The sequence below is a fragment of the Sturnus vulgaris genome, chromosome 6, assembly GCF_052056855.1.
Source record: "Sturnus vulgaris isolate bStuVul1 chromosome 6, bStuVul1.hap1, whole genome shotgun sequence".
NCBI lineage: Eukaryota > Metazoa > Chordata > Aves > Passeriformes > Sturnidae > Sturnus > Sturnus vulgaris.
In genome coordinates this window covers 30,870,232-30,895,798 of record NC_142248.1, presented here as the reverse complement: position 1 = coordinate 30,895,798, position 25,567 = coordinate 30,870,232, and the positions used below count along the sequence as shown (strand labels likewise).

At 39.8% G+C, this 25,567-nt stretch overlaps 1 protein-coding gene and 1 long non-coding RNA gene across 3 annotated transcripts in view; both read left to right on the top strand.

The window, feature by feature from the left end:
- The window catches only part of GALC (galactosylceramidase), a 30,975-nt gene extending 26,973 nt beyond the window's left edge, over positions 1-4,002 (top strand). For both annotated transcript variants that reach the window (XM_014869848.2, XM_014869850.2), the window contains exon 17: positions 1,360-4,002. In XM_014869848.2, coding sequence (XP_014725334.2) covers positions 1,360-1,503 — 144 coding nt within the window. In that variant the 3' untranslated portion in view covers positions 1,504-4,002. The remainder of the gene's footprint in view (positions 1-1,359) is intronic.
- Positions 4,003-8,028: 4,026 nt separating this feature from the next.
- Positions 8,029-25,567, top strand: part of LOC148223394 (uncharacterized) — a 47,860-nt gene continuing 30,321 nt past the window's right edge. Inside the window, exon 1 of the long non-coding RNA XR_015804328.1 lies at positions 8,029-8,179. This is a non-coding gene — a long non-coding RNA (uncharacterized LOC148223394). The remainder of the gene's footprint in view (positions 8,180-25,567) is intronic.

Sequence of the window (25,567 nt, the reverse complement as noted above, 5' to 3'; positions counted from 1 at the left end):
GCTAAGGCCTTGTATGCGGAGCTAGTAAAGGACTGGGATAAGCTGAATTCCTTCTCTACTGTGGTGGAAGATCATAGGCATTGTGTTGATGTATAAATGGGCTGCAGTTAATGAGAAGCCTGTCCACATTTTTTTTCCTTCCCTCCCATCCTTTTTGACCATAGTGTCTTGGGGAGGAAAGTAGCTGCAAACTGTACTTTAAATATTACTGTGTGCTTTGATGGGTGTGATATTGGTACAATACCTAAAAGGCTTTAAGTTCCTCTTCTGAATGCCTAGTCTCTTTGTCTAATGTAACATTTGCAACTGCAAATGGCTTGAAAGGTGGGGAAGCTTCCATCCTGGCTGGGGAGATTTACTACTGAAGACAACTCTTCTAAAATTATGCACTGAGTCACTCATGCTAAAATGCCACTGAGTATTAGAAGCTTGTTTTTGTCTCTTGTACTATCACGTTTGGAGACAAGGGACACTTGCATCTAAGGCATTCACTGAAATGGCTATAGTTTAGTTTTGGCTTTGGTACACCTACATTTATGACAGTGCTTGCCATCTGTAAAACGACCTGACATTGGTTACTGAGTTTAAACATTAATTACTAAAATCTCAAAACAGTTGGTAATTTTAAAATTACAATGCTTCAAACTTCCATCTGCGTTGTTAAAGTATTTTTTTACCTAGTATGCCTTGGATGTAATGATTGAAGTACAGAGCCATCTTTAAATAATTCTCACACTGACTCCTTGAAAGATATTCTTTGCTTTTACCTGTGTCTATAATTGTCTTTCAGATTAAGAAATACAAGCAAACTGAAGTACATTTTTCTAAATACTGTTTAGTGGAACATGCAAAAGATAAATTGTATTTTTCCCTGAAACTGCTTTTAATTTCTACATCTTGAAGTGGCTTGAGTGATACTTGAAAGTTCTGTCTCCTCTTTCTTTGGGCCTAATGACTAAATTACATCTTTCTTTACTTTTGACTTCTGCCGAATTCTGCAGAAGCAGTGAAAAGTGTATCATATCACCTTAAAACTGGGCTGTTTTGAAAGAGTCTGATACAAGGAAGAGGAAAACCAGTTTATCCTTCAGGTTCTACACTAAGTTAGCAAAGCTGTGAGTAGAGGAAGAGGAGCCTTTAATGTATTCACTGTAGAGGCCTTAGATCTATTTCACAGAGCTAATAGACACCAGAGGATTCTATGCCATATTTAGATGCATCTCTGCATGAAGAATATGTGAAATGGAGTTGAAAGTTGACTTGACATCCTTCTGCTTTGTCTTGTCTCCCATGTGAACAGGCTCAGTGTCTACACAGACCCTGGATTTTACAAAGCTAACATTTTCCTTTTTTTGACAGGGCAATTCTGCCTCAGGACTGTTAAATGGTTATCCACTCTGGGAGAATGTCACCGTTTCTAAACCAGGCAACGGCTGGGCTGCTCTCGGAACTCGCTCGTTTGAGTTTGCACAGTTTGACAACTTTCACGTTGAAGCTTGCTGAGGTGGCTTTGGCATTTGGAGATCCTGGTTCTCATTTACTTTGAATAAGAGCCAAGTCAAACTTGGAGGAAAGCTGAGTGCTAAACTGTGATTGATCTCTTGGCAAAGAGTCTGGATTCGGTCCGTGTTATTTGTTAAAGGTTTACTTGAGTAGGAATCAATATGATTGTAGCTTTATCCCCTATTGCTGTGGGATTTTTGCCCTTCAGTTTTTGGGGATAAATTTTAGTTCAAGGTAGTCATGAAAACAAATTCTTGGATTTAAATATCTTTTAATAACAGCATCTTAACTTACCAGCTCTCTTCTAAGATAACTTTAGAAGTTAACAGAAGACAGATGCATCTTAAGCTGCGTTTTTTAACACTTCCACTATTATGTCCATTGCTTTCACTGTGAAAGAAAGAATTAAATGCCAGTAAGCCTTATGAGCCAGTGGGCCCCATACTTTTGTAGGCCTATCGTTCTCAAATTTCATTTGGATAAAGTACCTAGATTTCCTATTGTAAAAAAAAAGATGTTTTGTCTGTTTTTCTGCTATAGTCTGTGACTAGACATTACAGTACTCCAAGTGCATTTGATTACTTCTTTCAACTTCTGTTGCCAGCCCTAAAATATATCCTATTTTCAGTGGAATGGAAATGTGCCTTATGACTGATCAGGGAGTGCAGGATGTGGCTTATTTCTAATCTACCTCTTTCCACTGAAAGGGTTGAAATGCTTGAAAAGATACCATAACTTACAGTTTGTTGATGATAATATTTTGGAGTTTTTTGCATAGTGCAAAGAGTAGAAACATCTCATAATGGATATTTTCATGTCAGGCCACGTGTGGAAACTGGCCTTTTGTTCCTAGAAACTTGGGCAAGCATCTCTCTCTTTTTATGGATTTAGAGCTTTGAATAGAAAATAAGTAAAGCCTAACAATGATACTTAGTTTATTATATTACTGTGGCACAGAGGAGATATGGATATTATCACTTCCTGGTATAAAAGAAATTAAAAAAAACAAACAGTCCTTGCCTTTAAAAGTTTGCAATCTGCTCATAAGGTAAGTGACAGTAGGTGGACACAGAGGGAATTGTTTAGTGTGCCAAGCAGTGGTAATGACTCAAGAGTGTCTGTTTTTGAACTTTTCTTAGCTATTATGGAGTGAAGTTCAGAGGATAATTCAGATCCTTGGGAATGGAGGGATTCTGTTTAGCCGTTGCTTAATTTTATTTTTTTTCCAAGTTACTGTGTTATATAAAAGGAAATTAATTGAGAATATGAGATGCTGAATGAGTTTTTCCTCACACATATTTGCAGTTCAATTGGCCCCAGAGATTTTCTTGTTTATTGTTGGTCAGTTTGAATGAAGATGATGTCTATTCCCATAATGAAATGTGCCTCCTGTGTCCATCTACTTTTTGCATTCACATCCTATTTAATTTACAAGCAAGTGTTCCATTTCCACATACTTGATAGAGCTCTAGTAGCTGTGTGAGGCCATTTGTAGCAGGCAACATCTGGAGAAAAAGATTTGCAGTGTACTTGGATTTATAGAGATTATTTCTTCTGATCCCCTGATTCCAGTAATTGTTAACTTCAGTCTTTGAAGTTGTCATCTAATATAAAGTTAATGTTAGACAGATCATTCCTGGAAAATTTTGATAAAGTTGATCTTCCATTTTCATTTTTGGAGAGACTTCTTAAAATTCCATCTCTAGTAAGTAAAAATGTTGTGTCTTTTAGCTGTTAGTTGATACCACTTTTTCATACTTGGAAATTTCATACATGCCAGTAACTTTGGAAAAGGGTTTAAACCACTAAACTTTAAAACTCTAGTAGAAGACTTCCAAATGTTAAGTAACTGTTTACTTAAGTGGGTTAAAAATGAAAGGCCATTTTCTGTGTCAGTCAATCCCTGCACACATCATTTTCAAGTATGGATGCAGATCTGTTCATTATTTGCTTGATTTCCTAAGGAATGTCACTGGTCTCTCCACATGCGAAGGAATCTAATTTTAGGTCCTCATATTCAAGTAATATGAGTATAATAATCTCAGAATAAATTTATTTTAGCTGTGATGGATTTTCGTAGTTGGATGCTTCTTGGAGACTTCCTGGTAGCTTCTGTGGCTGCAAGCAGAGAGAGATCAGCAATGATGCAGTTATCCAAAGAAGCTGTCCTTTTTTTTAACCTTCTAATGCACTAGTGTAATAAACTGTATTGTTGTATTGTGTGCTAAACACAATGTATTTTATCACTGGAAACATTGATTTTTTTTTCCTAATCTTAATTTACAATGTTTGAGGATTAAAGTGTTATGAACAGAGTAAGTGATTCAATAGTGACATAATGTTATTCATCTTTATATGTCTGTAATTCTTCACTCTTCACTAAACTGTAATATGTTTGGCAATAACAAGCTGTCGGGTTTTTCACTGAGGGGTGGATTTATGTTGTTGATTATAAATGCTAATCATTCCAAATGGATAAATAAAACACTTAAAAAACGGTTTATTTGTGCAGAATGCGTCTGTAAAATGAGTCTTGGTTTCCTCCAGCAAGAAAGCTGACAATTTTTCCATTGTGATTTCTGATAAATATGCTTGGCATTAACTTAATTGGATGGGAAGAGTATAGCCAACTAGCCCTTATTAAAAATATCTCAAAATCCATATGCATTAGGACTTGTGCTATTGACAAAATTATTTTCTTACAGCACTCAATATACATTTTGCTTATTTCTGTTTTTTTGATTTGGATTTTTTTTTAATTTAGTGAAGGGAATTAAATTCTGTTTGCAGACCAATGATGCAAAACTGCTGGGTACTAAGGTCTTGCGAGATTTAGCTGAAAGTCAGTTTCTAGGTTTGGAAACAGATACTGTTGTAAGGATGTACTTCTGTGGTTTAAAGGCTTCTTGGTTTCCAATATTCTTTTGAATCTATCCTCAAACACACTGTTTTTATTTTTTTTAAGCTAAACTTTGGGGTTTGATTTTTCAAAGAAGGGAGAAATTCCACAGAGCTAGTTGTGTTTCCCAGTCCATCATGCCAGTAGATATGACTTACCCCGGAATTGTTGCCTTCAAGTAACCAGGCGTGTGCTACCACTTACACAAACAGTGCATCAAAATCAGTTCTGTCCCTTCTCTGCCACCCCACCTTTGAGGTTAGACATGAGCAGTTCTCGGAATTTTCAAACTCCTGCAAAACACTAGGACTCCTTTGCTTTAAAATTACAGGAGACTCTTCCTTTAGGCTCCTTTTGCAGCTGTGTCCTTGTATCTCTGTATCAAAAATAAATTTCTACCTCCAGATTTGATTTGGAGTGGTAGAGGTTTGCTTTTGCCTTACAGAATCAATTTTACTGCATCATAACAGCAGGTTGTTTGTTTTCACTTAATACATTTTCATTGGTTTACCTGAAGTTTCTATCCAGAGTCCATTTTCTGGATGGGAGTGGGTGTTACGAAATTAACCATCATAATTATATCTTTTTCTGGGATGAAATCTAATAATTTCAGTAGTATGGCCAATGAAGGACAATGCTTCGAGACCTTATTACCCTCTCTTAGATGTCTTGGCCTTTTTGTTTGTTTGGTTTGGTTTGTTTGTTTTGTGATTTGTTTGGTTTTGTTCCTTTTAAAACCCTTTGTAAATACTACATTGATACAATTCTAGCATATACTGGGAGTGACGGACAGGCAGGTTGTAAAACCCCTCTCTAGTTTTGGAGACTTCCTAGGCTGGTAGTGGGATCATCAGGTAGCTTGTTTTAGAATTCTGAGAGTAGTGTGCACTGACAAGTTAGCATGAGCAAATTCCTGTTGTGCTCCTTCCATTTATGCCCAAGGGTTGCTGAAACAATAAGAGTTGTGTTTCTAGAACTTGTATTCTAAAAAAAGCCCAAAACACCCACTAGTAACTGAGCAGAGGAAAATGTGTGCTGTAGCAGTGTTGCCAAGCTTTTGCTGTGTGCCAAGATACTTCTCTGTGGTTTTCATAGTGGCTTAGACAAACAGCTGTGAAACTCTGTTTTTCCCCTCAAGGAATTATGTTTGAATAAGGTTAGAAACAGACACACAACCCAAAACCAGTTTTGTCAGGGGCAAACTTTGCAATGAGTGCATTAAACCTGACTCTTACTTTTGTATACTCCAGGCTAAACCTAGACATGTCTCTGGAATGCAGAGATTAAAGTATCCTAAAAGTATTTGTTGGAGTGTTGACTTTTTAATTTTTAAATGCCTTTTCTGTTGGTATCAAGTGTACCTGACTGAGTTTGACTTCACTTTGTGCAGGAAAACAGTAATTTTTGGTTTTACTGTGCTCACAGATGCATTTCAAAGACAGTACTGTACTAGAGGGTGGCTCAGTACAAAGTTACTTGAGGGTATGTGAGAGGAAACTGAACCTAATGTGTGATATTATTCTAAAGTTATGCAGCCATGGTCTGGGAATCCTTCCTGGTCTATAACAGAGGAGGTAATGCCAAAATTACTATTAAAAAACCAAAACAGCGTCACCAACAAAAAACCCCCGAATTGCACACACATTCCCAAATAGCACAGGGAAAAGCAAAAGAAAAATTTGGATTTGGCTTCCTTTGTTCAGTTTCTGCTGGAAAATACAGACAGCCATCTTCCTTACTGTTTTCCATGGACAATGATTCAGTTAAAATGCCTATAGAGAATACAAGACTTCATTGTTGCTAAAAAGCAAATGTTTAGCTCATTATAGGCACTGCTGTTTCCCAAAAACAGTATAATCAGACAAGGTTAGAAAACATAAGAACAGGTTATGGAGCTGAATGGCATGTCTGTGATGTGTGAATCAGTCCTGCTCCTGGTTGCAGAAGATTCTTTCCCTGTGAGCATGGCAGTAGAGCTTTATGGAAAGGGCAAATATTTGTGTGTCACTGCCACCCTGCTTCCAAGTTTTTGGGAAGTTTTGTGTACATTGGCCAATCAGATCACACAAGGGTGACTGTAGCCTCTTAGCTTGATTATATAGTTTTAACAGAGTCATTTAAAAGAGCAGCTGGCAATGCAAATCCTGTTAAGGATGTCCATGTTCCCTTCTGATGTGATTGCTCTTGTAGTGGGAGCAATAAATAGTAGTGTTTACTGGCAGAGATCAGGCAGGTTTTATGTTGAATGGAGGTGTGCACTAATGGCTTGGTGCAGAGATCTATAAAGCTTCACTGGGATGCACAAGCATAAGCTGTTTCCTGTTCAGTCTAAGATTGCTGTTTAATAGTTCAGCTTAATTTTATTTCTTGCAGCTCAGCTGATGCTTTGTCCTAAATAAATTGTTTTGCCAGAATTATATGAAACATGCTCAGTGCAGCAGGGCAAGCCTACACCAGGAGGAGGAGGCTGAGAATGCTCTGTTGATCATTCAGCCCACCTCCTTGCTAGATAGACTGTACATCTGCCTTAGTAGAGTGCTGATTCAAAAAGGTGACAGAGCTTCCACTTCGCTTTTGTAGGTTGCTATTCTCTGGATTTTGAAACTGCACCATTGCTTTGTTTATGATCTCTATAAGGGATGCAGGGAGATCACTCAACTTTTCTTCCCAATTCATGATAAAAGCAAGGTTGATACTACAGAATATATCTTGTATTTATTGAGCTCTAGTATTTACCTGTGGGGTGGATTGAGTCCTTCACAAAACACCTGTAATTCTACCTTGAAGGGCAAAACACTTTGATTAGATGAATGCTTTCATACATCAGATATATCAACTGTGAACACCCACTTCCCAAGCCAATGGGAGTTTCTCATGGTGTTATTTCACGTGGGAGACTCATTTCAAGTACCATAGTATGATTGTGGACACACATTCAGAGAGCTACGGAATTACAGCTTGGAAATTCTTTTCAGGCCTGGATTTCTCCTGACTCTCAGGTCCATTCCCAGGCTGACAAGCTGACTACAGCTTCAGTTAGGGAGGAAGTCTCCAGGGGTGATAATATGGTGAAAAACAGAGTAAAATTCATAATGAAGATTAACACCTGGTGTCTTTCCATGGGATACATCCTGAGGTACTGTCCCAAGGATGTTTTTCCTAATTGTCCAATGAACTACTGTCCTGTCCTAGCTGCAAGTAACACACTTCAAATACGGTCTGTCCATACAATAAAGTTGGTCTTTTTTCTCCAAAGAGGTCCGTGTGTGTTGCTGCCCTTTCTCTCTCTTTGCAGCACAATAACCACATATGATATAAATTTTTTTTCTAAATATTAGTTCTAGTAGATCTCCAGCCTCCCCCTATGTAAAAACATTCAGCACATACCTTGGTTTCATTCTCTTTTCCTGTTTGCACTTTTAAAATTGTGAATACTTAGAGATATCTGTCACTCTTCTCAAACAAATACTTAGCCACATGAATATGCAACAATCTTCATCTTTTGAACAATTGAATCTTTTTACCTCTGTATTGCAGCTAATTATATTTTCCTTGTGCTGAATTTGAATATCGTCACTTCACTTGTTTTTTATGAATAAAATTTATCTATACCAGGCTCTGCAAGGAGGCATCAGAAGGGCCATGTAGACACCTAAAATTCCTTGTGGTGTTTTAGCCCCAAGGCACAAGTTATCTTACCTGTATTTTTCCTTTCTCCCACAAGCTCTCCAGTGCCATATAGGGTAGCTACCTGGGTAACATCTTTAGTGGTTGAAGGTGAGTGTTTTTCTTGTGTGTGACATGATGACTTGAGATTGATAGATGCTAATCTTCTGTACCTTCTCTGTGGAATTCAACCTCCTGGAAGTCAGGCAGGTTTTTGATTACTTTTATTATACAATCTGGAATATAATAGTCTGGAGGATTTTCTTTCTTTTCCTTTGAACCACGTTTCTTTGTTGTTCTTAAATTTTTTTTTTTTTTGGTTTTTATTTTTTCTTCAAGAAGCCTGATGCAAAAAGGGTGCTTGGTGGCTTTTATTACATCAAAACCTGATTACAGTAATTCTGTGTTCAGCAACCTCCCTGATGAGCATATTCTGCATTCTCAGATACCTTTGAAGACTTCTGCTGGGGTTAGTTATCCATTCTAAGTCGTTTCAGAAGGCTACTTTGAAAAACTAGCTAGTTTCCTCTACAGTAATATGCTGATTCTAAGTGTGGTGGTGTTTTCTGTCCTTTGATCTTTTAGCCTTGCATTTTGTAACTGAAATGTCTTTTTCTCCCTATTCCTACCACTTCAAAAGATGGTGGGCCATATCCTGCTTTAATCTGCAAGGACCTCAGCACCACGCAAATATTACCAGTGTCCTCTACTGCAGATGAGAGAAATGTGTGTTGCATGCTGCATTTTTCTGATGCTCTAGAGACTCTCTGTTTAGGTTTCTCTCTGTTGGGACAGTGCTCTGAAATCAGAATATAATGAATTTGCATATGAACCTGTACTGAGTTTTCAAAATATGCTCTTCTGGTTCTAAGTGATTATGGAGCACTGTGTATAGTCCTGGATTTTTTTATAACTTTTAAATTCACTACAGTTACCAGAGCTTTAAATGAGTGGTAGATGGAGGTCTGGAGTACATCCTAACACTGTTCCTGGGTTCACTTCACATACCACAGTTTCCTCATGAGGAAACACACAGGGATACCATGGCACTGAGCACCCTTGCTTAGTAGACCTGAAACAGGGCTGCTGCTTTAACTTCCTTCGTACAAAGACTTAGTGCATTAGTGAGGACAACATTGTTTAAAAGCTCAGTGTCACCTCCTGTTGAAATTGTGAGGAGATGACTGCCCTGAGAACAAGCCACTGTGAGTGTGCCTCACTCTGCATTAGAGGTGGTGGGGGGCTGGAAGGGATGACTTCATTTGAATCTGCCACTGAACATGCTGCCTTTTTTATTCTTCGTGTCTGCATAGAACAGGGATAATGCTCTATCTCTAATGACAGTCACACTATAAGTGGGAGTATTTTCACCCCCACTCTTTAGTTTTGGAAAGGACTCCATTGATTCTGTGTACATTGGAATCCTGAGGATTCACAGTCCAACACTCTCACAGTAGAAAAAAAGCAGGCAAGAGTGTTGGAGTCAGTGAGCTAAAACATAACCACTAGCAGCTGCCCACTGCCTGCAAGGAGATCTGGGAAAGGTAAGGGAGCATGCTCTGCTTTGGGAACATGCTTGCCTTTCTAATGGAGATGGAGATGAGTAGGATAGGTTGGAAATGGCTTTGTTCGATGTAGAAACACATAGTGGAATGATGTAAAGCTTACATAGTGTCTTCTCAGAGTTGGATCAGTCCCTGTGTATTTAACATGACTTTAAAAGGTAGGAGTGTTATTGAATTTGTAAAAGCCTGAGTCCATAATATGCTCTCATGTCCAGACTCTCCTTTTTTTTTACTGAAAAAATTATGTAAGTCATACCCAGCAAAAGAGCAGAACAGCACGAGAGAAAAACAAGGCCAAGTCCACTTTTCTATCTGCAGTCACCTTTCCTCAGTTGTTTTTCCTGCAGCTAAGGAGCACTGCTGACATTACTTTGTGACTGTAGCTTCTCCTTCTCCTCTGGAGACCAAAGTTCCTGTGAAAAGGACCAAAACCAGATAAACAGCAATGCTATTCCAGTTCACTGAATGTGACTGACACGGTATCTGAAATCACCACTCAGCCCAGACAGTCAGGAGGGGTAGCTCATACTTGAGGCTGCCAAAAAACCCCACCTCATTACAGCAAGTCTGATCTGTTCTCAGAAAAAAAAAAAATCTATAGTGGTATCACAAAGATTGGTTTCCGAATGAAAAATTGAGGTTTGACATGAACCTTAGGACTTTTTATCATTTGTGACAAGTTCGTAAAGCAAAAGAGGCCCTTGCAGTCTGTGCTGGAGACACTGGATGGCAGTGGAAGCATGGCTAAGAAAAGAGCTGTCTTGTCGGCTTTGGGGCCAGCTTCTCTGAGCCATGAAAAACAAGGAATGAAGGCAGCTTTCCTTGAGAAGAAAGATAAGATTGAGACTACGGGCGGCTTTCTGTGCACAAAACTCAAGGCTTCCCTTACAAGGAATGCTAATTCCTCCTTTCATAATTTTGCATCTCCTTAAGGCAGATTAACCTATAAAAACCCAAATGCTTTGTAAAGCATCTATTACCTACAGTGGTTTGTCTGGATCAAAACCATTAAATGAAGAAAAAGCCAATTTCCAGTTGCTGTCAGTGGCACAGCTTTTATGTGAGTCTTGGTAATTTTTAACTCGTGTTCAAGCTAAGAAAGGATCTGCAGTGATTATTTTTAGAGTACAATGTGTTTGCTCTTCACTGCTACAGCCTACATCCTAAAATCTTCCGACATGCCACAGCCCCACTACCAGAAGCTCTCCCTGTGAGCTGTGTGCAGCTGTGTGTGCTCTGAGACTGTCTGGGAGAGCTGTGCTCCTGCACAGGTGGGATCACAGGCTGAAACCCCAGACTCGAGCAAAGGAGAATGGTGTGCTGGAGCTTTTTACAGTGTACAGCTGCAAAATGGTTATTTCCCAGCAGTTTGAGGTTTTCTGAGGTGTGAGGCTCATGTTTTCTGCTGAAGTATTAAAATATGAAATTGATAGCTTGGGCAGCTGCAAGGGATGGAGACACTGTGAGAAAGAAGCAGCATATTTGAATGGAGAGTAATTGTCATCCAGCTTAGATTGGAGCAAGGCAGTTCTTTGCTCAAAGGGGTCTGGAGACAAGGAGAGGCAGCAGCCCTGTGAACATGTGAAGGGGGGACACAAAAATCACGTCTGAAATTGGAACTGGCTGACTTTGGTGTGATTGAGAAACTTATGAAGAGGTCAGCAGTGTGAAAGCAGAAAAGGAGGATGGGTTTGTCCATTATCAAGTGTCTCAGAACATCATAATCTGAAATATGGGAGAGGTAAATGAGCAGTGATTACCAGAAAAGCAATTCACTCCCTCAGGCCAGGTTTTCAAAAGCTTTATGTGCTGTAAGTTAATAGCCAGCTATTTGCTTTCACTCTGGATTAAGCCCCAGGCTTCCTGAGGTGATGTCCTTCCCTGTCCCTCACAGACCCTCATGGTCAGGCAGCACAACTCTGCACATCAGTATGGGCTATCTCAGCTCAGCCTCTCCAGAAACATCTTACTCAAGGAAATCCTTGGTTATGGGTTCCTTGGTTTTCTTCTGTACCTCTTGCATTATCCTCAAAAGAGCACACCTGGATGTGTTCAGGGACTAGGAAGCAGAAGTTCTTTGTGTAAATTAAAACAAAGATACAAGATCCTGACATGAAAAAGTATTGCTTTGCCTTGTCTTCTGGAAAACAAAGTGAGAAATGATTCTGATTTTGACAGAGATTATTGCAATACCTAGAGGATGTGTGAAACTGAAGTGGGGACTGTTCTTTAGTCCTGCTTTTATGTAAGGCATCTATGAGGTTTGCTTCTTAAAGGGTGGATATATCATTTGTGGGGAGGGGAGAATGCACAAAGCAAGGAACTTGGTGCTTATTTGTCTTGTGTGGCTCCTAAGGCCAGTATTTCATGTGGATTTCTGTGGGAAGAAGAGTTTTCTGTGGGAGTGTCATGCCCCTTGGTCTAATGAGAGGTAATGTGATTTTTGAAAAACTACATAATTTTTGATTATTGGTTTATAATCTTAATAGCGTATTAAAAAAATTGTGTGCTTTTTTGTCTGCTTTCTTTATGAAATTCTTCTGAGTGCTGGTTATTTTTACAGGACTTTAGGTGCTCTGTGCTTTCAGATCACAGCTCTTTTTCTTGTTTGTTCTGACAGAAAGAGATCTTCAGGAACATCTCAGGTTTTCATTTTGCTTTTCCTTGCTACTTTAGTCTCTTGTGCAAAAGTGAGAAAGAAATGTGGTTACTGAACTTTGACAGGTTTTCCCTTTCACTCACAGTGCTTTGAAGGCAAATTGCTTACCAAAAATGTGCTTGGGTAAGCGAAGGATATGCAAGAAACTGAAATAGAGATCCTAAGATACCATGTGGCCTGTTGAGGACAGTGGTTATTTGCAGGTATCTTTGGAGCAGGTGAGTAATAGGGCCCTGTCTCAGCCAGCAGGATAACACAGGGTGACTGTGCTTTGTATAACCAGTGCAGGCATGCAGCTTGGCAGCCAGTTAGCAATGTTTTGAGTAATTTTGAAAAGCTCCTTCTGCATTATTTAGTGGGTGAATTTTTCAAGACCGAGCCTTTAACTCCTGAGAGACAAGGAAGAGCCTGGGTAAGATGCTGTTGTAAGTCTGTTGTTGCCAGTTGCTGGTGAGATCTCCTGTTGCTGGATTTCCCACCAGCAAGGAAAATCCAGCTGTGCTGCAGCGCTGGTGGCGCTCGGGCTGCCCTGTGCTGTAATGCAGAGCACAGAGCAGTGCAGTGGAGGAGGAGGAGGAGGAGGAGGAGGAGGAGGAGGAGGAGGAGTTCTAGTGAGAGAACAGGTGCCAGTGCCTCAGAGAGCCATAAGCAATGCTCAGCAGAGCCCAGGCTTCTGAGGGCTGTAATGTGGAAACCACCGTGCCAAGAGCAGGGCTTGTGTCAGCCCCTGCACCAAGGGAGTGAGGCAGGGCTGCTGGGAGCAGCTGGCTGAGGAGCAGCCCTCTGCTAGCTGTAGGGTGTTTTATGTGAGAAAATTGAGCTAACTCGGGGGAGTAAAGACAAGGGTGACCTTCAGCAGGAGCTAAGGGTAGTGAGCCCTTCTGCAGATCAGTTCCATGATTTCTGGTTAGGTTTAATTTGTGTGATCTGTCCTTACAACTCACTTGGTGAAGAATTCAGACTGAGGAGCCTCACTAGTCCACAAAAAAAATGTGCAAAAGTGAGTTAAAAGATCTAATAATTTTCCCGGATTTCCTTAAGCTTGAGGAGCATAAGAACTTTAAAAGAGGAACTCTTTCAGTGTGATTCTTTATTGAACCCACTGGGTGCATCTAGCACATCTCCCTGTCTTAGGTTCAACCAAAAGCGCCAAAACAAGTGACTTCAGGCATGACTTCCTGTGAGTATTTCATGGTAGACATGGACAGCTCTTCATAATGCTGATTTTAAAAGTACATATTACCATTCCAGAGCAGAGCAGGATTTTTTGGATAGAGGAAAAAAGAACTCATGCCAGAGCAACACACAACCTGGCAGTTGAGCCAGTGGGTCTGGATCTGGACCTTTGTTCTCTGTGCTTTAGTCCTGGAAATTAAACTGACAGTCTGTTTTTCCATAATGTTGAGGCTGATTGCTATTTTGGGGGGGATACATGAGGCTTGACTCAGGACTCAGCCTCATCTTATGCTAGTTTATGATTGTTGTCAGATAAGTTATGATATTTTAGATGAGCTGTTGTAAAAACATATGTATGTTCTTAGCTGGCAACAAATTTTAGTATTTTAATGATGCTTAAGACAGCTCCAGCATAGAGAAAACACCCTATTAAAAACAGTAAATCAAGCTCTGCAAGCATGATAGCTGAATTAGAGTTTGAGCTATTCCAACGTCTTTGCATTCTGCTTTGTTGCTGATAAGTACACACAAAGACATATAAACTATTTGCAGTTATAGTTTTGCAATTCAGTGTGTTGCTTACAGCAACAATGCATTTAAAGCCAACAGCACAATATTGGATCAGCTATCACCAATAAAACCAGTTTTGCTTCATAGAATCCTCCTCAGTACATTCCTTCTTTTCCAAACTGACTACCTTATGAGCCACAATTGGAAGAAACATCTTGTAGAAAGACTAAATAACTGAATAGTGGCAAAGTATGTTTCCCATTTACCACTGTCTGATGTGGATGAGGGGCTGGGGAGGGAGATCAAGCAGTAGGTGGTAAAAACTCTTTTTCCTGGTTCTGCACTGAATGATTGTGGCAGTACCCATATCTTAATAGACTGAACAAAGGAGAAATCTCAGGTACTCTGACCTTAGAAGGCATCTTGAACTGTGCTCAACCTTAAATTCTTCTTTTATGGAATATGAATATTAAACATCAACCCTAGCTTACACTGACAGATGAGGTTTAACTTATGGTCTCTCTGCTCTCTGTGTCAGAGATCTAAATCCATGTTATCTCTGGCTTCAGAACAAGCTCAGTAGCTACTTCTCTACTTTCAGCGTCTCATATTCTCTCTGCAGCTCAGACTACAGGCAAACTAAGTTCCTCCATCTTTTGCCTTTCAACTACACAAGGCAACATTGTTTAAAGTTTTGGTCTTTCATATTCCATGAGCCCCTGGGAAGTCAATAAATGTCAAAGAAGTGTTGGATTATTTATGAATTTATTAGGTCTATGCTACATTTCTGAGAAGGCCTTGTGGCATTTGGTCATCACACTCTTAGAAGACATATCACAGGGTAACAGGGTAACGTCACTGTACATATATAAAAAAAATTAAGATGTTTCCCACACTAAAGTACATCAGTATTGTTCTTGATTTAGACACTACTGGTTGGAAAAACACTTCCCTCTTCATTACATCTGTTGCCAAATGACTTGCTCAGGGTTTTTTTTGTTTGTTTGGTTTTTTTTTGTTGTTGTTGTTTTTTTGTTTTGTTTTTGGTTTTGTATGTGTGTGTGTGTGCTTTTTTTAAGGATTCATAAACAAATTTCAGTGCAAGAAGGAACTAGGCTAGTCTTAGAATTTGTGCATTTCACACAATAATTGTTCTCTGAATCAGTTTCAAGTCATGAGTGCTCTCTCATAGCAAAGGCAAAAACAAAGAGTCTCATCAGGATGATGCTTAAACTTCTTGGTGAGATTCAGGTAAAGATTTATGGCTCTAGCATTGGTGATAGCATCTTTCTGGCTGCACAGCTGGTACCCTGTGATGAATTGCAGACCCCACTTACACAGTTTGACCAAGCAAACCTCTGGCACTCAGCTTTGGCTATTTACAGATAGGGTCAGCACTGCCTGCCCCACTGAGTTTGAATCAAATGGTGCAGACAGCAGCTTTCTCTTAAATCTGGATGTCCCACCCATGGATGTGATAAGCCCTGCTGTAGTCTCTCTGAAAATCACACAGCATCAACAGCCTTTGAAATAGAAGTTATTTGTAGAGACTAGAGAGACTCCAGCTGTGGTGGCAGAGGGGTCTCCCCCTTCCACTGCACCCCCCCCCAAAATTTCTGTGTGTCCCTTGTTTTTACCGTGGGATGTATTTTAGAATTCAGCTGAATTTGGCTTACAGCTCATCTTTTGATTTGGATGGCAATAGCAAACTAACTGTCTCCATTAGTGATGTTACTAATGGAAAGTCAGAACCTGTAGCTTCTGTGGTCTGCACGAAGCTTTCAGAGCAGTGTTACAAGGTAAGGGTCTACACAGAAATGGAAACGTGTGGTTTGTGTAAAACAAAAAGTTTTGCAATGAGCAGAAAGCTGTGAGTCACTCATAGCATGCTCGTGCTGGACTTGAGAAGATTGGCCAAGGACATTGTTGATTAATTCTTTTCCTTTAATGAAAAGCTAATATGTGATTGTTATTATCCCAGCAGGAGGGACTGCTTTCTAAGTCTTATCTACATTCAGTAAACACCCAATATGTGGCTTATCATCCATAAAGGGACAAAATGTTATGCCTTATGCCTGGATTCAAACCACTAGTTCATGGGCATTCGAATACTTCAAATACGCTGTGCTCAGACTACTGAGCCGTGTCTTCTGAAATCCATCATCTGCTGTGGTGAGATAGTTAAAGCTGGTAAACTGGTAATGCTTATTTAATGAATTCTAATAACTTGTTTTTATGAGTAATCTGTCAGGAGGCCCCATTCTCTTTATGCATTTGTCCATTGATCTGTTTACATGAACAGCTTTCGCTCTGTTATTTACAAATTACTCTCAGATTGTGTTGTTCTCCATTTAGAAAGTGCTGACAGTCGAGTGGACAAGATGATGCTTTTGATCAGATAATCGATGTCTAGATCATTTATGAGTAACAGGAAGTAAATCAGAGGCCTTTCAAAATTGTCCCGTGGATATTACCGGCCATTGGCATGCGTGGTGACTTGTTTTTTTTCTCCCAAATCACCCATGTACACAAATACATAATTTATGACTATTTTAAAAATAATAGGAAAAGCTAGCACTGTGCTAAAAGTAGACCAAATATCAGCTAATGGTTTATTGTTGTTTGCTATTGTTTTTAAGCCTTCTGGATGTGTGTTGGTTACTTTATAGGCCAGGCAGGGACACAAGAACAGATTGCCCAAGTGATTCTGCAATAAGACATAGTGTAAGTTACATCTGGGGCAGCAAGGAAGAGAAATGTAAAAGGCAATAAAGGTTACCTCCAAGATATTAAATACAGGCAGATCCACATCTTGATGGCATACTCACTTAGATGAAAACACATTCACCTACGTGTGCATAAAATATTATTACTTTTTTAATGGGTCAATTTAGCAGTAAGCCCAGGAATTCCAAGGTCAATTATTTGTATTTTTCATTACTGTAGATAATAAATAATATGGCTGCCAATGTCATTGGGGTACCATTTTACTGAGTATGAAGGTGGAGTGCTATAGGACCTGCAAAGAGGTGATAATTTCTGGCAGCACAAGACTGCAGTCAACTGGGAAAGGAGTTTATTACTGTCAGAATTTTTACTATGCTGGCTGTAAGTTTATTAAGCAGTATACTGCATAATTTCTGTCAGCATATTGTGTCATTTTCTGAGCTATATAATAATATTGCTTTGAACTTCTAAGTGCCTTCCATTTCTGTAGCTTCCTAAAAAGTTATACCCATCTTAATTGCCATGGCACCTCAGAGAGGCAAAGAAATATTTTCTTCCTCCTGGGAGATCAATACTGCTTTTAGCAGTGAAAGTGAAGTGAAAGGAAAGGCTCAAAATCAAGCTAAAGGTTTGTCAGGACTGGGCTTGCAAAGGAAGCAGCATCTTGTGTCTTAGCTGTTGGATTGACAGGTCTCAAAGCAGCTGGTCTTGGCCACAGACTTTCTGTACAACACTCAAGGAAATTCCTTTTGCTTCACTTCTCCAGATGAGACTGTATTTCCTGCTCCTAGTCTTGTTTTTTGAAGGAATGGGTTCTTTGGGGCAGTATGCTTTCTGGAGTGTGCTTTGCTCAGTGAAATGGCTGGATTCCTTGAACACTAATCACCAAAAACAACCCCTCCGCCCCCCCCTTCCTCCCCCCCCCCCCCCAATAACAAGATGTGCTTCTAGGAGTGCCAATTTTCCTTAGACACTGATAGAATGGCTTCCCTTGTATAGTTCAGCACAACCACAGTTTCTCCTGTGTCAGCTGGTTGAGTCATCTGCTGGAGGAAGAAAGTTTGGCTTTCTCAGAACGTGCCTAGAGCACCATCACTTGGGTGCCTCAGGTCTTCAGTTCTCATAAGCTGGCCAGAACTTGGTCAGGAAGCCTCTGAGGGAAACCCAGGATGCTGTAGGCCACTGAGTGGGAGATTTCTCTCACTGGCCTATGTACCAGCCAAAGGTACACAGAGATGTTAGGATGCAAGGTATCCCTCAATAACTGTCAGTCAGATTTGGTACCAGATAAGTCCTCATGACTTGTAGGACTTGATTAGTCAGTGTCAGGCTTTGCAACACTCAGCCTCCTGTAACCTGTAATAATGTTCACAGTGCTCTGTTTACCTCCTCTGATTCGTGATCATGGGTGCACAATCTTCTTTTTCATCACTGTCTCTGTGGAGTGGCTGTATTCCAGCAATGGGTGTGGTGAGCAGGGCCTCTTTCATAGAGAGTGCTGGGATTACAAGTTTGATGTGCACTAAATTCTTTGTGATGCTTCATTCCAAACTACAGAAACAACCCACCCACTTTAGAATGAAACAAACTCACTTTATCTCCATGGCAGAGCAGGTGACTCAGGACAGAGAGAGAAAAATAATGTCCACCTTCTCTACCCTTCTTGTTCTTTTGCTATAGAAACTTTGAGTCTATTATTTAGTCAGGACTGTAAGGGTGCCCTGCAGAATCAGATTTCTCCTCTTTTCATATCTTTATCTGAGGGAAGAAATGAAAAGTTTTTTATCAAGAAAAAATAGAGTAGCATTTTCTGTAATTTTTTTCCATCTCTGTCAATGGGAATGTTAGGATTAGGTTTTCTGGTTTGGCTGGAGATTTCCTTCAAGAAGAGGGCTAAGGAAGGGATGAGCAGGGCTCTAGTGGTTCTAGAACAGTCATAATTGAAAAGGTAGAGTCTGGTTCTCTAATGAATATCTCTTAATTTTCAAGATTTCTGCATCAAGACATTTTTTCTCGAGTGTTTTTTGCCTCCCTTTTACAGGAACTGAGCATCAGTTGCTGTTCTGCTTTGTAATATCAGAGTGATAGAGAAATCTAGAGAGCTTTAAAAAGCTTGGTCAAATTTGATTCAGGAGACATTTTAAGGATTAATTAAATGTATAGACTGAGCATCCACAACTTGTGGATTTGAGGAAGAGATTTGGGATGAACAGCACCTCAGTCCCTGTCAAGCTGTAGCAACTATATTTCATCAGACTGATGCCTTGCATTCTTGTCTCCTTTAGCTTGTCTATTCTGCCTATTTATTTTTGTTCTAAATAGGACTATTGCAAAACCTGTAGGAAAAATATTTTTTTTTAACTTTTGATAGGTCTTGTAAAAGCAGTACGTGTTTTATATTGACACAGAAGAGAGGGAAAAGTCACTGGGGCTTGGTATTTACCCATCAAAACAAGGAACTGAAGTAAATCCCAGGGAGAGTTATTCCATTCAATAGTCCTGCCTTTTACAGAAGACAGAGTTCAGCAGCCTTGCAAAAGGGGAAATACTCTTGGCTGATTACAAGTGGAAGAAGTGAAGGAAGGAGATGAAACTTGAGGATAAAACACCTACATTGATGAGAAATATGTTAAGTAATGCTCTGCTTTTCAATTATGTTAGAGCGGTAGGTACTGAAGCCTGCTCATTAGCTGAGGCTATAAAATGCCACTTTTATTGTGTCATTTTTCTTTCAAATATTTGCCTGATGGGTTTGTGAAACGTTTAAGCTCTCACTGCCTGAAATTCCCATTGGCAGTCCCAAAGAAAGCTTCTCTTCCCAGCTTTATACTCAGAAATGACAAATCCACACCTGCTAGCTCTCCCCCTATTAAAACAATGCTCAGTACTAACCTTTTTCACATTCTCCTTGTGAAAAGAAACATCATGCCAACTCACCCTCCTGCTGACCATCAAATCTGAGCTGACTCTTTGGGTTCATTGCCAGACAGCCCTCTGGGTCAGTCTGTCCTGGTGTCTTACTCCTCACTGAACTCTCCAGTCCCCTGAAGCTATTATTGACTCAGTTTTTCTCCACAAAATGAGCATGTGACAGCTCAGTTTTATTTCAGGGCCTGAGCTCTTGCTTTATTAATCAAACAGTAACTATTTGCCTTATATTTAGTACTTGTCTAAGTCAATCACCATCAGCCTTCCATCACCTTTCTTAGCCCAAAGCGTCACGTTTTGCTTTGCTAGTCACAAGGTATCAGAACTTGTCCTGGTACTTGGGGGCCTCAAACAAAAGTAAATCTCCTTACTGGCCTGTGTTTCTCTCCCTTTTACAGGTGTACATTATTTCTGTGATGTCAAAAGGTTGTCTTGGGGGATTCATATTTAATTTAGCTATTGAGATGTAAGGATTTAACTGTTGTTTCTTTTTGCAAGTGATGCCTTGGACTTTCTAAGAGTTTCCACGCAAATGACAATGTGTTTCCACAGCAATCTGCATGACATGATAACTGTTACACAGGATATGTGTACTGTGTCTTCAGTATATTCCCAGCTCTATTAAGAACAGGTAATCAGTTTCACAGTAAAGATACATGTCCTTTCTGCTGATGTTTTCACTTGTTGTGGGTTATATACTAGCAGAATATTATTCTTTAGCCTGTAACTGGTGGCTTCTGTTTGCTGAATAACAGCTGACTGAATTCAGACAACCCAATGAAATAAAAAGCAAAGAGCTGTGAGGATGCATTGCCTCCTTTGTGTGTTACTTGATGGTTTTCCTGGTCTGGTAATTATCTAATGCAGTAATAGAGAAAAGGTCAAAGATATTGTGAGGCTGCTTCTGAACATAATTTTTCAGCTCATTTTTGGCATGTCATGTGTATAATCTCCCAGTGATGAATATTTGCATTTCATTGCCATGATTTAGGAGGGTTTTTTGCCTATGCTTCAAATTGCTTTCAGTGCTCTCTGCAAAATGTGCTTTGCAGCAATGCAATGCACTTTGAGTTCATTTTAGAAATTTGATTTTGTTCTTCCCCTTCACTTCTGGTGTCAGTCTGGTGTAGGGGCAGCATGAAGGAGGTCGGAGAGTAGGAAAGGAGTATGTAGAAGATTTGTAACTTAGTAAGAATAAAGAATATAGTTCAGTTCATAATATCATCAAAAAATTTACTTCTCTGCAGAGATTAATGTTCAGAGGATTTTTTGCCTGTGTGCTTGTACATGAACACAGTGAATTACTATTATTATTAAATCTACAGAAAGGAGGGAATTGCTAGGGCGGAAACACAGTGTTTCCTTGACTTCTCCAGATCCCTGCAAATACAAAGAAGCTTGTAGGACAGACAGCACATGACATGAGAGGTGCTCAGAGATGTTTGTTTTGATATTGCTCACAGTGTTTTTGTCTCAGAAGCAGTGTTAGTATGCAGGGCAAACCATACATCTGGTTTCACTCATCTTGCCTGAGAGCCAGTTCAGTGCCTTGTCCGGAAATCTTTAGAATAGTGGAGGTGGTAACACCTTTTATAAATTAAAGACAGGGTTTAAACCTATCTTCAGGGACATCTGTATGCCAGGCATGTGCCACTTTGGATTCAGGCAATGGATTCATTTCCAGAGTAGTGAGCACACACATAGGGCTGTGAAGACATCAAATGCTTTAGGGGGTTGCATCTTCTTGCAGGCAGATCTTATATCATCTGTCTAAAGTTTGGGCACCATAATTCAGGGGTTTGGAGCCTTAAGCCTGACAGTATTTCAGAGGCATTTGGACAATACCCTTAATAATTTACCTTAACTTTTTATCAGCCCTGAATTGGTTAGAGAGTTGGACTAGATGATTATTATAGGTAGCTTCCAAAGGAAACATTCTATTATAATCTGAGGTCCCTTCCAACTGAAACAATCTATTCTATTCTATTCTATTCTATTCTATTCTATTCTATTCTATTCTATTCTATTCTATTCTATTCTATTCTATTCTATTCTATTCTATTCCTCTCTCTATCGGTCTAAGTAAAATATCTCATAGTTTGTTTCTTACTTAGAGAGTTCTCATGTGGCTCTCTCTCCTTCAGATGAATTTTTTAATGTAATAGTTCAAGAAAAGAATCCAGAGAGGTTTTTTATGTATCATTGTATCTATTGACAGTAGAAGTAGTTCCCAGCCTTAAAATCAGTAGTCTAAGTAGCAAATACAGTCTTTTTTGAGAGTTCATCTCCTTCTTCATTTTGGAGTGTTTGGTCATCCCAGTCCTAACTGAAGAGGTAAGAGATCTTCTGTTTATTATTAGTGTAAATTATATGTTTGCAAAGAAATATGGGAATGTAATTGAAAAGCAATGAGAATAATCAAAAGCCTAGAGAAACATGGGTTGTGAGAAAAAAAAAAATTAAATTGTGGCTGTTTGATCTTCTAATACGTATAAAAAGATTGCTGCAAGGAAAAGGCAATAATTCATTTTCCGTGCCCAGGGCACAAGTAATTATGGCTCTAAACTGCAATTCTGAATTTCTCTGAGCATTCTCCATTGGCTTGTATTTCTTTCAAGTTTCTGATTACTCACCTACTTGGTATTCTCATAAAACGTGCTCCAGTCACAGCTACGCAGTGTGATTCCACCTACAAACTGTGACTCTCAGACAGGCTGATGTGGGGGCACCTCTCTGATCTAAGTGCAGGTGGGGCAGAAGTTTGGTGTAGGTTGAGCAGGGAGCCCAAGAGCAGAGCAGAGGGGGGACTTTGGATCTCGGGCTCCATCATGAGACCGATATAGGAAAGGGCAAAATGTTAGCCAGCAACTGAAATCACCATTTCTGAGACCTTGACTTTAGCATCTTTCTCTTTCCCTCTTCATGACTTCACTGATAACCATCATATGGCCCAACCCTAATCACTACACGTGTAATCCTGTTCAGTGGTCTGTAATGGGTCAGAATGCAGTTGGGCTCTCTGCTCTGATAGTTAGCAATAGAGATGTTATCTGTGACTGAAGGAAATTTATACTGTTTTTTAATCTGTTGGACATCCTGCATGGAAGGACGAGTAATTTTTCAGCTGCAGGAAAACCATGAAAAGGAAATATTTTGTTGCTGTTTGACTGAGTTTCACACTGATAAATGGAAACAATGGAAGTTACTAGCCCAGGAACATCTATCATCCCCTTTTCCCATGTGAAGATCCCCAGTCTCAAATGAGATCAACTTTATTGAGAAACTGAACTAGAATTCAGCCATTTGCACTGATATAGACTACTTCATACTGCTTACAAGACTTGTAATCAGAGCAGTCTGCATAATACTGATATCAGTTTAAGTCTTTGAGGACCTTCTCAGTGTGACAGACTACCTGCTGATTCATGTAGTCACATCTGCAATATCTGCAATCCTGATTTTGAATCTTTTTCTTTTCCACTCAAAAAGGTGGAATTAATTTTGGTTGTGTATTTAGTGGTCCTGCTTGGGGCTACTTCACATTCATCTGGTAACCTTTAGCAACAAAAGCTGTGAATAAAGGGAACTAAAGATGTGTGACGCCTTCTTTTAGTAATGTCATCCCTAAAACACAGTATCTTCCATAACAATTATTCCATCTGCTGTATGGAAAATAATCTCTTAGGCTGCATTTCCTTCATAAGAATGATACAGATGTAGGTAGCACTTGCTTGGCTGAGGATTTGGCTCACATTACATTTCCTCTCCATTCCAGTCCCTGGATCTATCCCCATATGGATCACATTCCAGCATGTCTGGCACTGGTGTATGTCTGCTGCTCTCTCCTTTCTCTCCAGTCAAAGGGCTGGGGGAAGAGGGGTATCTGTTCTAAATTATAATTCTTTCTGCTTTATTCTTGATCTAAAAAGGAGGATGTATTTGTTCAGAATCCAGCATGAGATGGAGAAGAATATCCAGAAAGAATTTAAAGTATAAGGAACTAAGCAGGAGTCTCAGATCCTTTGTCACACAGTGAGTATTCAAATTTTTGAACTCACTGTTAGCACTCAGAAACAGTGTTTCATCTTGCTATGCTGTTATACAGATTATGCAGCTCACCAAACCGTGATTGCTGTTGGTTTTATGCTGTAAGTAACCAAAAGCTTGATGCAGCACAATTGCCCACAGCATTTAGGCCAGCATGTCATAGCACAGTTATCAGTGAGGTAGAAGAGAGCATCGCTGAAGGGCCCTGAAAAATAGCCCAGTGGAACTGCAGGCTGAGATTGACTCCAGGCCAGTGCTTTGTAGCTTGTGATTCAACTGGAGCCTCTCACTGAGAGATCAGGCTCCAGGCTCAGCTGGAGCAGATCCGAGTTCTGCATACAGGGACTAGAGAAAGCAGATGGGCATTCATCTTATCCATAGAATCTTAAAAACCCAGCTTTACAGGATTTGCATATAGCTGATGGGGCATTTGAAGCTTAAACCCAGAAGGAACATGAGGAAAAAACCCTTTACATACAATAATATCTTTCCAATCCTATAGCTTCCAGCACAACTTCTTCCTGGCTCTATCCTGCCTTTTTTTTTTTTTTTTTTTTTTTTTTTTTTTTTTTTTTTTTTTTTGGAGGGAAACAGTAAATAGAGCTGATCACTGAAGCCAGGATGTTTTTAGCCAAAGGAACAAGACTGTAAAAAGAATGATCCATACAAACAACTTTGCTAACTGTAATTCAGAGTCCTGCAGCACATAAAGAAATTAATTTTGGAAATTCCTTAGCAAAACCGACAGAACTGCCACAAGCCTAATCAAGAATCTGCACGGTTTTGCTAGTTTTTTTCAAGATTTAGAACAGTTTACCTTTCTGATTCATCTTTTCCTGTTTTACATTTGGAATTAGTTTGTGCTGATGCAGAAAGCACTGAACTGTTGCAAATGGACCTGATGTTTTCGTTCTGAACAGAGGCAGAGAACAGGGGAAATCTCATGTAACTCTTTCCTGAAGATCCAGAAAATGCCTCAAAGCCCAGAGAAGGACAGGAGTAGCCACACATACACTGGGCATCACCCTGACATGGAGCAAAGCCCTGCAAAGGATCACTGTGATGCCTTTGCCGCAGTAAGGACTGAAAAGCTTTCATCAGAGACTTCGTGGTGCTTTACAGGCACAGCTCTAAGTATTGAAGAAATGTGTGTCTCTGCTTGTTGTAGGGCTTTAGGAGGTTTAGTGGTTGTGAAACTGTGAGAAACAGCACCTTGACTCTGTGCACTGCTCTTTTGTCCCTGTATGCTCCACTTGAACTGGAAAGCAATTGACAATCAAACCCAGTCTTACAAAATCCTGACAATTCCCACATAGATACTGAAAGAAAGAGAACATCTGCTTTGCATCCCTGCCTAAACTAGCCTTAGAGGATCGCTGTCCATTCTGGTATTCGGTTTACTGTTTTCCCATCAGTAAAATTGTCTCTGACTATTTTGTGTTTGGATGTAGAGTCCAAGTGAGAATGCACTCTTGGCAATACAGATAAGTAACTAATTTAATTGCACTTCATATATTTACTTCAGACCAACTTCAGTGAAATAAATGCACAAAAAACCCGTTCTTACATGAAAATGACTACAGACACCTTTGTGATCAGAAAACACCTGCACACAGAGAGCTGGTGCTCCTTTACCCTTACCTAGAGCCATGCAAGCTGTACCAAAGAGGCATAATCATGTTAGTCTTTTGGGGTGGTGGAAATATCCTGCTGAGTTTCGCCTCTCCTCCATCCAATTTTCCTGGTCTCCTGCAACCTGTATTACTTTTGTATGTAAGAGGAAACAATTTGCTTGCTAACATTATGCTGTTTTAAATAGACTTTCAGCTATAGATTTTCCATAAACCTAGAAAGCAGCTTGGCCTATCTGTTGTCTATTAATTCTGA